This window comes from Meriones unguiculatus, chromosome 2 (genome assembly GCF_030254825.1).
Source record: "Meriones unguiculatus strain TT.TT164.6M chromosome 2, Bangor_MerUng_6.1, whole genome shotgun sequence".
Lineage (NCBI taxonomy): Eukaryota > Metazoa > Chordata > Mammalia > Rodentia > Muridae > Meriones > Meriones unguiculatus.
In genome coordinates, this window is record NC_083350.1 from 52389576 (window position 1) to 52406567 (window position 16992).

Here is a 16992-nt window from a genome sequence, read left to right on the forward strand (position 1 = left end):
TAACTGGGAAATTTAATCCAACAGGATAGGTTGCATTGGCTTTGATTCTAGATGAGTACTTTAGTGCATGTAGCTTCTTTATAATCAGTGTAGGTGATGCATTGGTGTGTTTGTAGCCTAGGCTGCAGTGTTTTTTTTAAATAGTACTTAAATTCTCTTAGGTGGATTTGGTTGTGGGTGGGGTATACCTGTCAGTTTCTCCTGGTCATATGATATTTCAGTTACTTGAGAGGACCTAGAAAGCATGGCAGCCAAATAATGATTCCTGTCTATTTGCAAGTGTCTGAGCACTCCACAGGGGCTGGGTAGCACCAATGGGCCCAGAAGGGGTATTTGTGTGTGACCATAGGTATTACTGGCAGTGCTTCAAAGGACCACCTGCCTAAAGTAGGCTGTCTGTGTGCTTCTCAGGGCTCCAGTAAGTGGAGAGTCAGAGGATGCAGAGCCTGGTTGCTTCTTGGAGCTGCAGGAGGACAGGCAGACCACAGAGCTGTTTCCTTGGGAGCTTGACCAGCTACACTGCTCAGTGCTGGTTGTCATTCTGCCTTCAGAGCTCAGTTGGCTAAACTGCTGGGATGGGTGTCCCACTGCTTCTCAGGATCCTAAGTGGGCAAAGCCTAAAGATAGCACAGGAACCTCTGAGGAGGAAGGCAGAGGATGGCTGGGTTTGTTCTCCATGGCAACACAGTGGTAGCTCCCAGACTGGGCTCAGGACCTGTGAAAGGTACAAAGGTACAGTTTAAAGCTCTCACAATAAATATTGCAGGTGTCAATGGCCTGAGGGAAAACTGTGGAGGGGCAGGGGGATGGGGGAAGCTGCTTACTCTTTCCCCACCAAGTGATTCAACTTGATTTTAAGAGATGGGACAGAAGACTGTATATACTTTGTTTCCTTCTTATTAAGACCATGATGCATCTTCATTCTTTGTACCATCTCTGCCACATCCTTACTATACTGAAGTGCTGTGCTTCAAATAGTAGGGCAAAAGCTATTGTGTTCTACTTTTTGGTCCTTTATTACGGAGGAAAGCATGTCAGGTCCATGTAGCAGCTTTGTTGAACCTGATCTGTTACCTTTGTTAATGAAATCTGGGGTGGGGGTAGGGGGAGCTTTTCTTACCAATGAGTCATCAGCATGAACACTACTAGCACGCCTGGATTTTGAAGTGTCATATTCCTCCAAATTATATGCCATTCCCTTCAAGTTGCAGCGTTTGCCCAAGGAGGGGGAGGCTGATTAACTTCAGGTGGTAGACAGGAGGGACACAAAAAGTCACACATCCAGGAAGAATAAAAGCCTGGAAGATTCTTGGGGCCTTCTACCAACAGCGTGAAAAGGAGTAAGTGCAGGGGTGATGGGTGTGTGGACATTCTGACTGGCCAAACTGCTAAAGAGCCTGGGACTGTGGTGTTGCATCCAGGTTGTGTAGAGAGACCAGGGTGACAGGTTGAGGAGTGGTCACCCTTGTTGGTGTGGGCTTTCTGCTGATGCAGCTGCTTCTGAGTTATCCTGCTCCCTGTAAATAATCCCTCCCTTACTCCTGATAGTAACCTCAGTAAAAGAGAACAAAACAAAAAACCAAAACAAAACAAAAAAAGAGAACAAAACAAAAAAATTGGGTCACCAAATTGGACTTTGATGCAGTCATTACCTTGGTTTATTTATTATTATGTGGTTCTGGGTTCCTTTTCTGGCATGAGTAGACCTATGTGTTGCATCTTACCAGGAAAAGTCTGTCATACAACAAAGGACTTCTTGCTTCTCTAGGTTATCCTCCTGCTTACTGTCACACATCCCAGAATTACCTCTTGGTACACTAAAGCAAAGTTGCAATTTAAAGCTTAGGTGTTTGGTTTGGTCTTCTTAGCCTTCTAAAAATGAGAACAGTTCGCAAACCCAGATTTCTGTTTGTGTTCACGTTGTGTGCCAGGGTGGACAGTGGAGCAGCAGCTGCCTCAGTGAAGCGGGGAGGGCTGCGTGTCATAGGCCCAGAGGTCCCTGTTGTGTCCACCTGGCCCACTTCACTCACTCTCCATTTCTGCCTGGCTCCTGCAGGCATGTGATCTATACACCTCTGAGGAAAATTTTATTAATACTGCTCTAACTCTGTGGTCTAGCACTTTTGGCCAAGGGCTGGCAGGATGGCTTGGTCCTAGAGTATGTAGGCTCTGGATACTTAGCAGATAAAGTAGTTAGAATATGGTACTGCTACTTGTCTGCAGAAGACTCAGAGTCAGGCATTGCCTTATTTCAAGGCAACAAAGTCATACTTCCCTATGAAGTGTGATTCATTAACTCATTCACTCCCTCATTATGAACTAAGTCTTGTGTGCTGGGTCTTGGGCATACAGTTATAACAGATGGACCTAGCACCTGCCTCAGGAGACTTGGTAGTTGACAGGTTCTCACAAACACATCTGCTATTCTATTCTTAATTCAATTTTTCTCTCTCCTTCTTCCTCTGTCTGTTATTTCCTCTTCTCTCTCCTTAACATTCCCTTTTGTGGGGTCTTCTGTAGTGCAGACTGGCCTTGCACTTGCTTATATAACTGAGGCTGGACTTGATCTCCCCTGACCCTCTTACTTTTACTTCACCCCTCTAGTGGTGATTACAGATGGATGCTGTGTATCACAGCCAGTGTCTAATTTTCTTTTCTTTAAAAACACATTTAGCTTGGTGCAATGGTGCATGTCTATAATCCCAGCACTTTTGGGGAGGCAAAGGCAGACCGATCTTTGTGAGTTTGTGGCCAGCCTGGTCTTCAGAGTGAGTCCAGGACAGCCAAGGCTACACAGAGAAACCCTGTCTTGAAAAAACAAACAACAAACAAAAAATCCAAACAAGGGTCTTCTGGAAGAGTTGCCAGTGCTCTTCACCACTGAGCCATCTTTCCAGCTCCAGTTTTTTTTCAAATTATTATTATTATTATTATTATTATTATTATTTGTGCAGACTTAAAATTGAATAGACAAGAGGGGCTTGAGCTAGGCGAATTCCTGGGGCACAGAGTGACCTCCCTCAACCTGACCTGCCTGAGTGAAACTGTAGTTGTCATAGCATAGGTTTCTCTGACCTGGAAACTTAGACTGCTTTTGTAAGTAATGTGATGATGAGGGTGATGATGAGAGTGAGGATGGTTATAGTGACAGTGATGGTGATGATGATGATGGGTACCATGTTCTCAGAGCTAGCGGCTTACACTATAGTGTCTCATCTAAAATATGAACTAGAGATTGGCATTTGTACTTTACAGATGTAGAAAGTCTTCAAAAGTTTAAATACCTGGTCCAGAATCACACACACATACATACACACACACACAAAATGGGGTTTGAACTTGTGTTATATGACAGAGAGCTCCAATTCTTTACCACTATGCCATAATCAGTGTTCTCATTAATTGTGAAATGATTTAAGAGCCGCCTTCTGCCCAATATACTTTCCTTTCAGGTCCTTAACAAGGTGTGAAATTCTGCCACCTGAATTTCATGCTTTTATTTCTTGTTAAAATGTGAAAATTCTTGGAAGGGCTCTGTTTTGTCATTAGCAACACCTTAACCCTTCCTCTGACAGCTAATTAAAGATCAGACACTGAGGGACCCAGGCAGGTGGAAGTCCCTTTCTAGGAAACTACTTGAGGACATGCATATAACACTAGCCAGGCAGGCTTAGACTTGAGAAATCAAGCTGAGGTCTGTGTAAAGTACTCAGCACAGATGTGGCAGAGAGGAAGACTATAAGAAATACGCCTAGTATAGTAGGAGTTTGGAAATAGATAAAAAATAATGTCACGGAGGTGGGAGGGCTGGAGTAGCCTCCCTGTGTGGTAGCATAACCTCCTCCTTACTAGCCCAAATGTGATTTTTTCCAAGCTCTGGAACCTTCTGTTTCCAGGTTCTTGAGGCTTAAAGCAAGACTGCTTTTATCCAAATGCAGGTTTAAAAATGGGAAGCCAGCTCTGTAGACACTCATGTGCATGTATGTACATAATTACATACACACTCACTCTCACATATATTCTCTCTCTCACACACACACAGTTTCATACACATAAATGCATGTACACACACATCAGGCAAACATACACATAAAATAAAAATAAACATTAAAAAAGGGAGACCAGGAAGAGTACTTGGTGTTCGTGCTTCTTCTCTTTCCTAAGCTCAGAGGGCTTCGTAGATGCCATCACACTAGTCTCCCATGGTGTCCGTGGGTGAAAAGAAGCAGCTTTGGGGAAACCGTTTTCAACTTGGCCATGTTCTTGCCTTGGCCCAGTTAGAATCCCATGTTCCCACTTGCAACTCTTGGACTGTTCTGGGACATTTATGCCCTGTTGGTCCTCATGGGATTTGGCAGGCTACTTGGGAATCAGTTAGAACTCAGCCACCAGCCTATTTCAAGCAGTTAAACAGAAAGGAAAGACTGTGCTGACCCTTCTCCCTAGTATTTTCTCTAACCCCCTCAAGAGAGTATGCAGTCATCTGCTGGTATTCCTTGAACATATATGAAAGTACTGTATACACCCGAAAACATTTAACTGTATAGCATCACATGCTGGTTCTGAGGCTGATCTTGTGAAAGGAACTGCAGTGTTGAAACAAGTCTGAAGACAGGGAGGGGCATATGGATGCAGTATATCACTTCAAGCTCTCTTTCTTCTCGCCTGGAGCCTTGTAGTGGTGGGTTCATGCACCATTTTCTTTTCTCAGAATAATTTTGCACTCATCAACACAGAGAAGAGCATCCACAAGGAATCAGAAACAAAGGAAACGAGGGGAGAGGAGGAGCTGGACACTGAGGTCCTGGAGGTGTTCCACCCCACGCAAGAGTGGCAGACTCTTCAACCAGGTACCAGACCACTCTGTTCCTTTGAAATACACAGAATTAAAACCACAAATGCCATTTGTTCTTGAAGATTGGGAGCAGCCATTCTCAAGGCGACCATTGGAGTGGTTGTTGTAGCACTGTGGGGTTTGGGGACCTTCATTCTCTAGCAGAGCAGAGTTTGTGGTATATGAGTGCCCTGGAAGGGAAGCATGTGGTGGGTGGCCGTGCTGTCTGAGCAAGAGATGGAAAACTTTCTTTCCCTGCACAGGAGAGGCAGTGACATGTGCCTTGCTCTGCAAGTGCTATTTTGGTCTCTGCTGCTCGGCTCAATGCTGCTGAAATAGTGTTCACGGGAGAGTCCAGAGCACTGATGTGGGGCCCAACTGTTCTGTTAAAGGAACCTGTGCCAAGAAGAAAAGGGCTGGTCCTTGCCTGATCATAACTGGGGCATTTTCAGAAGCAACAGCTTTCTAACCCTTTTATGACCCTGTGTTCAGGGTTTCAAGTAATAATGACAAGAGGCTGCAGTTGTGAAATGCTTATTCAGGCCCACTACTAAGTTTCTTGTGTGCACTGTCTTTAGTCTGCAGAGGAATAGAATTTACTTTTGTTTTCCAGTGGAAACACTGAGGCTTGAGAGTTAGATGACACGTCCTGTGATTTACCTGATGTCGTATGTCATGGACTTGATCTGTTCTCTTCCCACTTCTCTCCCCATCTCCAGCTGTCTTTGGCTGGAGCCTACTCTGCCAACACTTGAGACTATTCTCAGGTGCAGACTGCTTGTGTTCTGAACTATGGCAAAGTGGATGGCATGTTCTGGCAGCAGCCATAGTATGGTTCCATCAGGTCCTTGCTGATATTCATCACTATGTCCTCACAGCCCCCATTGCTGCTGTGCTGCCAGGGATAGCATTTGCTGTGCCAGCCAGCAATATCACTCCTGCTAAGCTCGCATATGGGTAGTTGCTGCCACGGAAGACTGATGAAGCACCAGAGAAGCCATGTGGAAGCTCATGGCATCAGGCAGAGGGAAGTTTGAGAACAGAGGTACTTGATTCAGGAGACACGACTCTGCCTGCCCTCTCTCAGCTTCCCTGAGAACAGAATTTAGTCTTTGAGGAATAGCTTAGAGGGGCTTCTCAGGAGTGGGGAGGTAAAGGATGTGGCTATGTCCTCTGATTTTATGTGGGGTTGCTGGCCTGAAATAGATGGAGGCTGGTGTTATGCATTCCTACTTCAACTCCATTCCTTTGGCTCGGTCAGTAGCCCCCGGTAAGCCTTTGGTCCACACTGCAGACAGAACAGGGCTTGTAGTTCTGATCTTGAGCCTTGCCTATGTCTCTGGCAGAGGCACTGCTGCCAATGGTTCAAGAGCTCCTCCCTGCATGTATACATTGGAAGGAAGAGCGAGAGAGTGTGACTAGAGTAAGGAGTGGGCCCCGAGAGCCCTCAGGAGAACTGGAGCAGAGCACTTGTCTTACAGTTAACTTGAGGCTGCTTTGACAGCACCCTCCACCTTGTAGTTTCTCAAGAGCTCCTTCTAAACTCTCCTGTACAAAATCCTCCTGAAGCTACTGCGAAGGCTGTCGCCGCTGAAGCACACTGCAGTGAGTCCTTTACCGGCACATGTCATGAAGGCATCGTTTGGATTAGATATTGTGGTTTTTAGAGGAAAATGTCCCCCTTGTACACACTTAGTTCAGTTGTGGAATTGCACACCACTGAGAGTGCATGAGCATGTAGCCTGCTTTTCCTTGAGGTCTTTACCTGGGGAAGATGATTTAGGGTGTGAGGGAAAGACTTCCATGGTTATGAAACGCTCTCCCTTCCTCTTTCCATAGCAGTTTTGGTAAGGGAGCAGGAATAAGCACAAACAGAAAGTTTAGTGAAGCATTTTTTTCTGCTTGAGAGCCAGAGGCAGGCACAGGAAGATGGTGGACACCCCTGGGGATTTTAAAGACAATGATGGTAAGTTCATGTCCATAGTGGTTGACCCTATCCAGGCCCACCAGCCCTGCCCTTCTGTTCAAAGGACTTTTGGCCTTTGATGGGAAGGCTCTATCTCTGATTTCCTTTTGCCTCAAAGGGAAGAATACTAGGGTTATGGGATGTTTGGGTTAGGGTATAGGTTCATTGGAAGGCAGATTGCCAGACTACCTGCTGCAGTCTGGCACACTAGGGAAACAATGTATGACTTATCAAATCTTCCTACTAGGACAGGTGGGAACTTGGATTCAGCCACACAGCAAAACGGAGACAGCTACAGGTCTCTGCCCTGAAGCCTGCCTGCCTCTGTTATTACTGTCAGCATCTTCACTGGGAGTTGCTCGTTCCTGGAAGTGATTTTTCCTGTCTCCCTTTCTTCTGGTTTATTTTGGGATCTGCCTCACCTAACGAAGGCACAGCAAGCATTTGCGTGTGGATTCATCATCAGCTGTTCATAAACAAGCAGGGAAAGCTGTTTGCTGGCAGGTCCTTTTGGTTCTGTGCAGGGAACTGAGACATTTGTCCTGGAGCTGAGGACTCCTGGAGTCTAGAATTTTGTGCCTGTGCACTTGTTGTTATAGAATACTGATTACAGCCAGAATCCTTGGCTTTGTCTTTCCTGAACATTTTTTGAGCTCCTACTTTGCTCTCCCCCCAACCTTTTTTTTTTTTTTCTGACTTGAAGGAGAAGTGGAGTTGATGAAGACACCTGGACAAAGGCTACTCCTACCCTTCCTGTTTGTCAGTGCTACCCATCGGTCCCCCTGGGCTCAGGAAAGCACAACCTAGCTCAACCCAAGGCTTCTTATTGACCCGATTTGACTTCAAGGTGGCTGTGAGAATCCTTGAAATATTGGCATTAGAGCCCACTCAATGGGAGCATGCAGGAAGCCTGTGCAGGAACACGTTATGTGAGGGGTGGAAAAGAAAAAAAATCCAAATAATCAACAACTGATGAGAGCAATTCAAGAATTATAGAGTACCAGCCATCTGGTCAGATCATTTCAGATCTGCACAAGCAATAAGAGGGAATTGAATTTTAAAAACCTCATTTATAGTAGACCAACTACTCTGACTTCAAGTATTTAAGAGAGGAGCCTGATTTCCTTCAGCCTCTGGACATCTGTCTGAAGGAGCATGTGATCCTAGTCAGGGTGATGGCAAGGCTGTTTCTCTGGAGCTTTGCAGCTTCAGAAGGGCTGTGTGGTTTTTTATTTTTGTGGTACCACTTGGGGGTCCATTTCAGATGTCACTTCTAAATCTTGGCTACCTGTACTTCTCACTCATCAGGATTCTCATACTCTGTTCTCAAGTTTGATGACTTTGATAATTAGATAACCTCAGAACTCAGAACACACTATGTATTTATATCTGTTTGGTGTCAAGAATGTACTCGAGGAGCAGTTAAGGGGAAGAGGTGCAGACTGTGAGCTCTTAGAGTGCATGTGGAGGCCAGTCTGCCCAGCTCCCATGCCTTCTGTGAATCCATCACCTTCCAGTTCAGGACGTGCTCTGAAGCCTATTCTTTAGGACCCTAAATGGAAGTTTCATTACCTAAGCACGATTGATGCCAAGCATTGGCTATAGCTGGCCAGTCGCCAGTCCCCCTGCACTCTCCAGAGATAGAGGATGGATAGTAAAATTTCAACCCTCTAAATTGTCAAGTAGTCTTTCTGGTGACCAGTCTACATGCTGAGTTATTCAAATCCCCACCAGAGTCACCTATTAGCATAAATTCTGGCATGGTTGAAAGGCACTTGTTGTGAATACAAAAGTCTCTGTCACTTAGGGAAATTCTATGCATTTTAGAAACACTGTGCTGAGGGGTGCAGGGCAAAGAAAGACTAGTTTTTTTATGCATGCCACAGATTGCAGCTGAGGTGAGACTAAGGTTCAAAGCTTCTCCTATTTCTGCAACCTCTTCTGGTCTGTGGTTGAGAAGCAAAATGACCATACTCTCCTAGAATCGTCTTTATAAGATACCACATTCTTCAGGATTCTTCCAAATGCCTCAGCTCTCCTGTTGACTCTATCTCATACCAGAACAGTAGAGCATCTGTGAGCCTAGTGGAGGACTAAGTGCAGTCCATATCTAAACATTTGTGAGGTCTGGGACTTCTTGATTGCCTCTAGGAGGTCATGACTTAAAGGAGGAGTCATCTGTTAGATGATCTTTAACTGTGGCTTAAATGTAGTGCTGAAAATGTGGAGGAGAGACTAGAGAGGAAACTGTAGCTTTGTGAGGGGTGTGTGTGTGTGTGTGTGTGTGTGTGTGTGTGTGTTTCTGACCAGCCTTTCTCAGGGTGAACTTTTAAGCACAAAACATATATTTTAGGTTGACATTTTTCAGTCAACAAGAACATTTAGAAGCAGAACTATAGGAGGAAGTTTTGTATATTTGTGACTTTCCCAGAATTATGAACTTCGATGGAGTAGGTCTTTGATTTTGTTTTGGCTGGTAGTGCTGTCTATGTGATGAGTTTTAAGGCCTGAATGGTAAGATTACTTATGTATAAGGTTTTAATTATTAACCCTGTGTTATAAGTTTTAACTCAATTTTGTTACAGATTTTATAGATTTTAACCATATCTAATGAACTTATAAATCACAGGGTTCAAAAAAATTAATAAATCTTGAGATAAGATTTATATCTTAGCAAAAGTTTTGGGCAGCAGTCTAATTGTTTTTAGCTGTTCTGCCTTGCTCTTTTTTTATGTATTTATTTTCCTGCCACAAAGTCAGGTGGCTCACCTGATATTAGGACAGAAACTTTCCCACTCCAGAGCCAGCTTTTTGATCCAGCACAACAGTATAAAACAACATTTCAGCATTATCAATACCCAAAAAGACATTTGAATCCCTGCCAACCTGAATCCAGTAACCAGAAAGCTCAGAGATAAGGAACTCTGAGCCCTGGCTGTCAAAGTAGCAATGGCACCTGGTGGGGGCAGATTCGGGCTTGGGAGGTGGGAGTGCACGAAGCTGCCCTGGTTTAGCAGGACTGCCTTGAGGAAGGCATGACGCCAGGCTTCTCAAGGCTGAGAAATGATTGCACGAGGAGAGAAGAGTGGCGGGCTGGCCTATCTCAGGAGACTCTGAGGACATTTTAGATTTCTTCATTTCAGAGAGGCCTCATTTCTCTTATAGGGAAGTTTCTTCTCTAGCCTGCCTAGATAGCTGTGCTGGCCCTTAGCTACCAGATCTGAGCCCCACCCCAAACTGAACAGGCAAGTGGCTTAGACAGCAAGACTTGTTGCCTCCATAGCAGAGACTGCGCAGGCTGAGGCCACTTGGTACTGTTGGCTGAGCTCTGCACTGCCACCAGAACATGTCTGCTCAGGATTTGGCTTTATTACCTAGACAGGCCAGGCCAGGGTCCAGGGTACAATCTGTGGGTTTGAGTGTGATAGAGAGCAGCTGCTGGCCAGCCTCTTCTTACCAAGTATTTGTATGCTTAATGCTTATCCTATGGCCCTTCGCCCCCCCTTCCTCTGCTTCCATCCACCTGTTCTCCCCAAGGTTTAATCAAGTGTACTTATCAGAGTGGCACAGCCTCAGCTTTCAAAGGTCAGCTCCCAAAGTGGAAAAGATGAACAACGTAGCTGAGCAGGGATGACAGAGAACTAGCTGCCAAAACCAGCGTCAGTCTTCGTGCCAAGGACTCCGCTTCAGTTCAGAAAATCTGTGTAGCTCCAACTGCCCTTCTTCGTTTAGTATTGGCTCACCCTGTGGTGAGATAGCTTGATCCGATCCCAAAGGTACTAAGCAGGGCTTACAATCGCTCTCAAGGGCTGGCCTAGAGCTAGAACAAGATGCCCTTTTCTAGAATGTCTTGCATGTCTAGAACACATGTAGGAATTAATCTGTAACTTAGAGAGTGGTGAGGAGGAAAGAGGATAAGGGAGGAAGCAAGAGTGGTGGGGAAATGGCATAAATAGTGACCTGAATGTGAGCGCGTACTTACTTGCTTTCCATTGGCTGGAGAGGCAAGGCATATTGGGAAATAATGACATGACAGTGTCCATTTTGTTATGGCTAGTATCCTATAAGAGACAAGAAGTGAGGAGAAGCAATAGCTAGTCAATTTTCAAGCATGAAAGTAAGTGTAGCCCATGACCTATCATTGAGTCCAGCCAGCGATTGGCACCAGCAGACAAGGAAATACAGAAGGACAATGTAGAGGCCTAGGTTTACGAGCACATTTGAAACCTAAAGAGTAACCTTAGAGAGAGCCATGTCAGAAAAGCTGTTTTGTTTCCTGTTCCATTAGTTGAACTCCTACAGCATTCCGAGGATAGCATCAGGAAGTCTCTAGCAGCATACAGCCATAGTAGAGGCCTGCCTGTCTATGGTACGGGGAGGACCCCTAGACAGGGACGTGGCTCGGTGATAGCATCACAGTACTCGAAGGAAAGACTTCCCAAAGGCACTCATTGACGATTCTTGAAGAGAGATTTTGCTATGTGTTGGAAAAGAGTTCATACAGATGGATTTAAAGTCCAGGCTGGGCTGGGCACTGATGACACATAGCTTTAATCCCAGCACTGGGAGGCAGAGGCAGGCAGATCTCTGTGAGTTTGAGGCCAGCATCTTCTACAGAGTGAGTTCCAGGACAGCCAGAGTCATACAGAGAAACCCTGTCTGGAAAACAAAACAAAACAAATCCAGGCTGAAACCCAGGTATAGTAGGACATGCCTTTGATTAGGAGGCAGAGGCAGGCAGATCTCTACGAGTTTGAGGCCAGCCTGGTCTATATAGTGAGTTCCAGGACAGCCAGTGTTAGAGAGACCCTGCATCAACAACAACAAAAACACAAAAACAAACAAACAAAACTCCAGGAAATTTCTGATGGGACAAAGTGATTTTGGTGACAGATGGAAAAGTCATGACATGACCTCTTAATTGGGTTGAGCTTTAGAAATTAGGACCAGGGGTGGGAGGAAAACATGGAAAGGTGAGAAAAGTGGAAAGAGGTTGAGGAAGCTTCCTTTATAAGAGTCAAACCAGAGGGTGGTTTCTGCCTTGGGTGATGAAAAGGAGGGGCTTGATTGTATGCTTGAAAAAATAGAGTTAGCTAGAAGTGTTGTGAGAAGTTGGAAACGATCAGGGCCCAGCATCTCCAGAGCATGAGGAGAAGGGCCTTGTAGAGACACCTGTGAATACAAGTTTGCGGTAGGTCAGGACCCACCTTTTAAAACAAGCTGAGCCCTGGACAGTGGCTGGCTAGAGTGAGATAGCAAACAGCTGAGGAACAATGAGCAAATTTCTCCCCATTGTCCATGGGTTGCTAATGGTGCCTGTGTCTGTACTGACTGTGGGCTTCTGTGAGGCAGGTCTCTTCTCTGCTAGGCTGGAGAGCTGTGAACCAGCTCTGACCACCCCTTTTCTGAAGACAGAACATCCGTGGGATGCTTTGAGGACCTTGACAGTGCTTGTCAGGGGCCCCTGTACTCCTCTAGCCCCTGCTCTCAGTGGCCTAGACAGAATGGCAGTGAGGCAGGACCCTGTGCAGGGGCTCTGCCAGCCTCCCGTTTCTGGGCTGATTGTGTTTCTGCTCATGGCAAGGCTTTCACTGTTATTGCTCATAAATTCACAGGCTATTGAGATTCCCTTATTTCCCATACTATGTTAATTTGGGCAAACCAAAATTTGAGCTTTATGTAATATTTTTTAAATTTTCAGAAAAGCATGTTTATATTTCGTGTAATGCCATTGTTTAGAAGATGGGAACTATTTTTTTGGATTAAAAAATTTGAAATTTGATTACCTGTGGCTGTAATTAGTTTATCAGGGCAGAGGGGAGTGTTTATGGAATAGTAATATGGTATATTTGTAAAAACAACCCTCCCCTAGGAGCGTGGAAAGAAAGAAATCTCAGGAGCCTCACCCTAGCAACAGCCTCAATGTTTCAAGAACATCTTTGCTTCTCCTTCTCTTAGCATTTCCTTTCCTGGTTTTGCCAACTCTGGCTTTGAGACCAAAAAGCAGAGGTTGTTTATTATCTTTCTCATGGCTGAGCATTATTAACAAGCTCCAGGAATTTTAGTCTAGCAATTAGGTAGAGAAGAAAATTTTTCTGTTTTCTTTTTTCTTAATTTTTTCTTGTTTTTTGTTTGTTTGTTTTGTTTTGTTTTCCCTGTGTTCTTTGTGCATACTGTTTAAAGGGGTCATCTCCTGAGTGTAGGGGTACACACCTGAACCCTGGCACAGAGGGTCACTCTTGGCTACGTATGGAGAGTTGAAGCTGAACGCTGGGCCATAGGAGATGCTTTCTCAAAACAGCGAACGAATAAAAAAGCAAAACAAACAGAGACCTGTGAAGAGATAACCTGAAAACAATCCAGTTTGAAGACCACGTGAGAACAAAATAGTGTGACATTTGGGGGCTTTTGATGTGAAGAGGGAGCAGTTACTCAGGCAGAGGCAAAGTCTTCATGCTGTCCTTGGCTTTCTAGATTAGACCTTGGGTTTAGATCCAGATGACCCCAGTGGAGTAGGCGGCTCTCTCTGCAGGTTAGAGGACTGTTTGGCCTCAAATCTAGGACTCCCGTGGCCCCCGTTTTAAAGCTGTCTGACTGTGATTAAGCCAGTCAGTTAGTGTCTTGGTGTTACAGTGATTGTACTACATACTCCTTTCTTTCCTCACTGTTTTTTGTTGTGTATGGTGTGTGTGTCATCACAGGTGTGGGAACATGTGTGAAGGCCAGATGTCAAGGTCAGAGCTGTCCTCAGTTGCTGCCCTCTTTGTTAATTTGTGTGTGTGTGTGTGTGTGTGTGTGTATCTGTGTCTAAGTGTGTGGTGTATATGCCTGCCTGTGCCCGTGTGGAGGCCAGAGGAGGGTGTCAGGTACCCTGCTCTATCACTCTACCTCATTCCCCCTGAGACAATCTCTCCCTGAACCTGGAGTCAGGCTGGTGGCCAGCAGACCCCAGCAATGTCCTCGTACCTGCCTCCTACAGGCTTGCCTGTGGCTATGTCCATGGATGCTGCCATTTGATTTCAGGTCCTCCCACTTGTGCAACAGGTACTCTTACCTTCGGGTCCTCTGCTTGAGCTTTTGAGACAGGGTCTCTCACTGAACATGGAGAGACACAAACATTGCTTGTTTGGCACGGCTGTCTACCGATGAGCTCCAGGGGAATGCTTCTCTCTGCCCTGCGAGCACTGGGACCCTAGACAGCATCATTCATTGTTTTCTTTGAGGAGGCAGGGGTCCTGAATCAGGCTTCATGCTTGTGCAACAAGCACTTTATCACATGAGCCGTCTCCCCAGCCCCCTCTGGTTTTCATGCTCTCAGCTTGTCTCCCTTTCCCCCTCACAGCCTGCCGTTGTCTCCTCCTTCCCTGCCTTGCTGTAATGGCCTCTACCTGCAGCTGAGTGGCAGGTGGCAGGTGGCAGCGATGGATAGATGGAATGTATGTAGCTAAGGGAATAGTTTCTCAATTCTGTTAGCATCAAAGAAAAGACTTCCAAGCCAGTCCTTCCAGCCATGCATTTCACTGATCAGTCAAAATGAGAGGGAAAACACATTAGTATCGCTAGAGAGGGGATTTGGGGAAAATCACGTCTGTGGAACTGAGTGATCTAAAGTCATAGCATTAAAAACAAATCTTGAAGTGTAGCTGGAGTATTTCCTAGTCTGTCTCCCAGGGCCAGGTCCCTTGATACATACCCTCTGTGCTGTATGAATGGTATGTGCTCAGCCTGAAGGAACCTCAGGCTGAAGAGGGGGTACTAGCCTGAACTGCCCATCATTAAATATTTCTGGGCCTAACATTGAAAACAGCAACCCCAAGGTTTTGTTTTTTTCTTTTAAAAATGATTTATGTATTGATTTTATGTGTATGAGTGTGTGCCTGACTATATGTATGTGCAGCGTGTGTATACAAATTGCCTGGAGAGGCCGGAAAAAGGTGTCAGATCTCCTGACACAAGTTCAAGAGGTTATGTGCTGCCCAGTGTGAGCACTGAAAACAGAACAGGGGACCCCTGGAAGAGCAGCAAGTGCTTTTAAATGCTGAGCCATCTCTCCAGCTTTGACTTTCATGGCTCCACATATTTGCAACGGTCTTATAAGAGTTCTCTTGAATTAAGCATGCTTTCATGATCATTATTATTTTTCCCCCTGCCTTGTACCAATCCAGAGCGAAGTCCCTGGAGAATAGCCTCTTTGTCCTGGTCTAGCTATCTGCTTCTTATTATAAAAAAGAAAACTCATTGTAAAGACAAAACTAAAATAGAGTTTGTCTCTTTTGTAAAAGAAAAGCAAATATAAAAATGCTCCTCTTTCCCCCCCCCCCCCCCAGTTCATTAAGTTCTTAGAGAAGGAGTGACCAGAGGCAGAGCTTAGGATGTATTTTAGCATTTGGTGGTTGTTGCAGTACCTTGAATGTCACAGCCTCCCTAGGTTCATACTTTGACCTATGTCTTTTATAGCTGTGTAGCCTTGGGCAAATTACTTAAATCACCAAGATTTAATGAGATATTTTCTCATTAAAAAAGAGGTTGGTAGTGGTGGCAGAGATTGCTCAGCACTTACGAATCTTGCAGAAAACTCAAGTTCAGTTCCCAACACCCCCATCAGGCAGTTCACAACTGCCTGTAACTCCAGTTCCAGGAGATCTTACACCTTCTTCTGGCATGTACATGGTATACAGAAACTCATGTAGGCACACACATGTACACAGGAAAATAGGTAAATATTTTTAAAAGAGAAATGTTCATCTATAAAATAGATACAGGGAAAAAATCAACTAACATTTATTGAGAAAATAATATGAACACGGCACTTTTATAAATTAAGTACTTTATAATACTTTAACAGTAAATACTAGCAGCTGTTGTTTCTGTTGTATTAAAATTGGTTGTATATTAGGCAAATCAAAATTGCAACAAGGACTGGAGGGGTAGGTAGCTCAGTGGTAAACCACTTGCCTGGTTCCACACTAAAGGAAATAGTAACAGATTCCAAAATGGGGTAGGGCATAATCTGAAAACAGTTGACCAGTACTCCTCAGGAGTGTCCAAGCCAAGAATGACAAACTGACGTGTGTAGGTCAAGAATAGCAAATGTGAGGAAGGTGTGGTGGCACACGCCTTTAATCCCACACTCAGGAGGCAGAGGCAGGCAGATTCTGTGAGTTTGAGGCCAGTCTGGTCTATATTGTGAGTTCCAGGACAGCCAGGGCTATAGAGGGAAATCCTGTCTCAGAAAAACAACAACAACAAAAATTAAAAACCCCAAACTAAATCAACCCAAACCAACAAAAAGAGAGAATAGCAAACATGGAGCTGATGAGATAGCTCAGCAGTTAAAACACTTGTTGAACAATGATGACTAGTCTTCTGATCCTGTCACTTTAATAACAAGCTAGTCACCCACAAATGTCTATAACTCCAGCACTGAGGGATCCAATGCCTTTTTCTGATAAGTATGCATGCACAGGCATGTCCATCTGCACATATATACAGGTATACATTCACACAAACACTTGAACATGTGAAGAATATAAATCTTAAAAAGAATGGCCAACACTGAGGATTGTCACAAGCTGAAAGGATACTAGGAAGATAAGACAATCAAATACAGTGTCATATCTTAGATTACGTTCTGGGACAGAAAAAAGTAGACAACTGGTGAAATTCACATAAAGAATATAGTTTAATTACTACTGCTTTTTTGTTTGTTTGTTTGTTTGTTTGTTTTTCAAGACAGGGTTTCTCTGTGTAGCCTTGGCTGTCCTGGACTCGATTTGTAGACCAGCTTGGCCTTGAACTCATAGAATGCTGGGATTATAGGTGTGCATCACCGTCCCTGTCTGCTACTGCTTTTTTATCAGTGCTTTTTATCAATTTTTTAGGTTTGGTAATCATTATATAATTATGTAAGATTTTACTATCAGGGAAATCAGGTAAAGGGTATATGATATCTGTGTGGGGTTTGTGTATGTGTGTGTGTGTGTTGGTTTTTTTGGCTTTTTTTTTCTACTTTTCTGGAAGTCTAAAAATTACTTCAGGATAAAAAGTTAAAGTACCGTAAATACATGTCCAGAAGACCTAAGTGGTAAAGAAGAACTTGACTGGAACATAGCCCTGTCCCTTGTCTAGCAAATGTTACGTGATTCTATCTCATACCCCATGGCAGAGCGAGGGCTCCTAGTAAACAGCCATT

At 44.6% G+C, this 16992-nt stretch overlaps 1 protein-coding gene across 2 annotated transcripts in view; it reads left to right on the forward strand.

Moving 5' to 3' along the window:
- Sil1 (SIL1 nucleotide exchange factor) overlaps positions 1-16992 on the forward strand; it is a 223131-nt gene that overhangs the window by 69064 nt on the left and 137075 nt on the right. For both annotated transcript variants that reach the window (XM_060377458.1, XM_060377457.1), the window contains exon 4: positions 4712-4850. In XM_060377458.1, coding sequence (XP_060233441.1) covers positions 4712-4850 — 139 coding nt within the window. The remainder of the gene's footprint in view (positions 1-4711; positions 4851-16992) is intronic.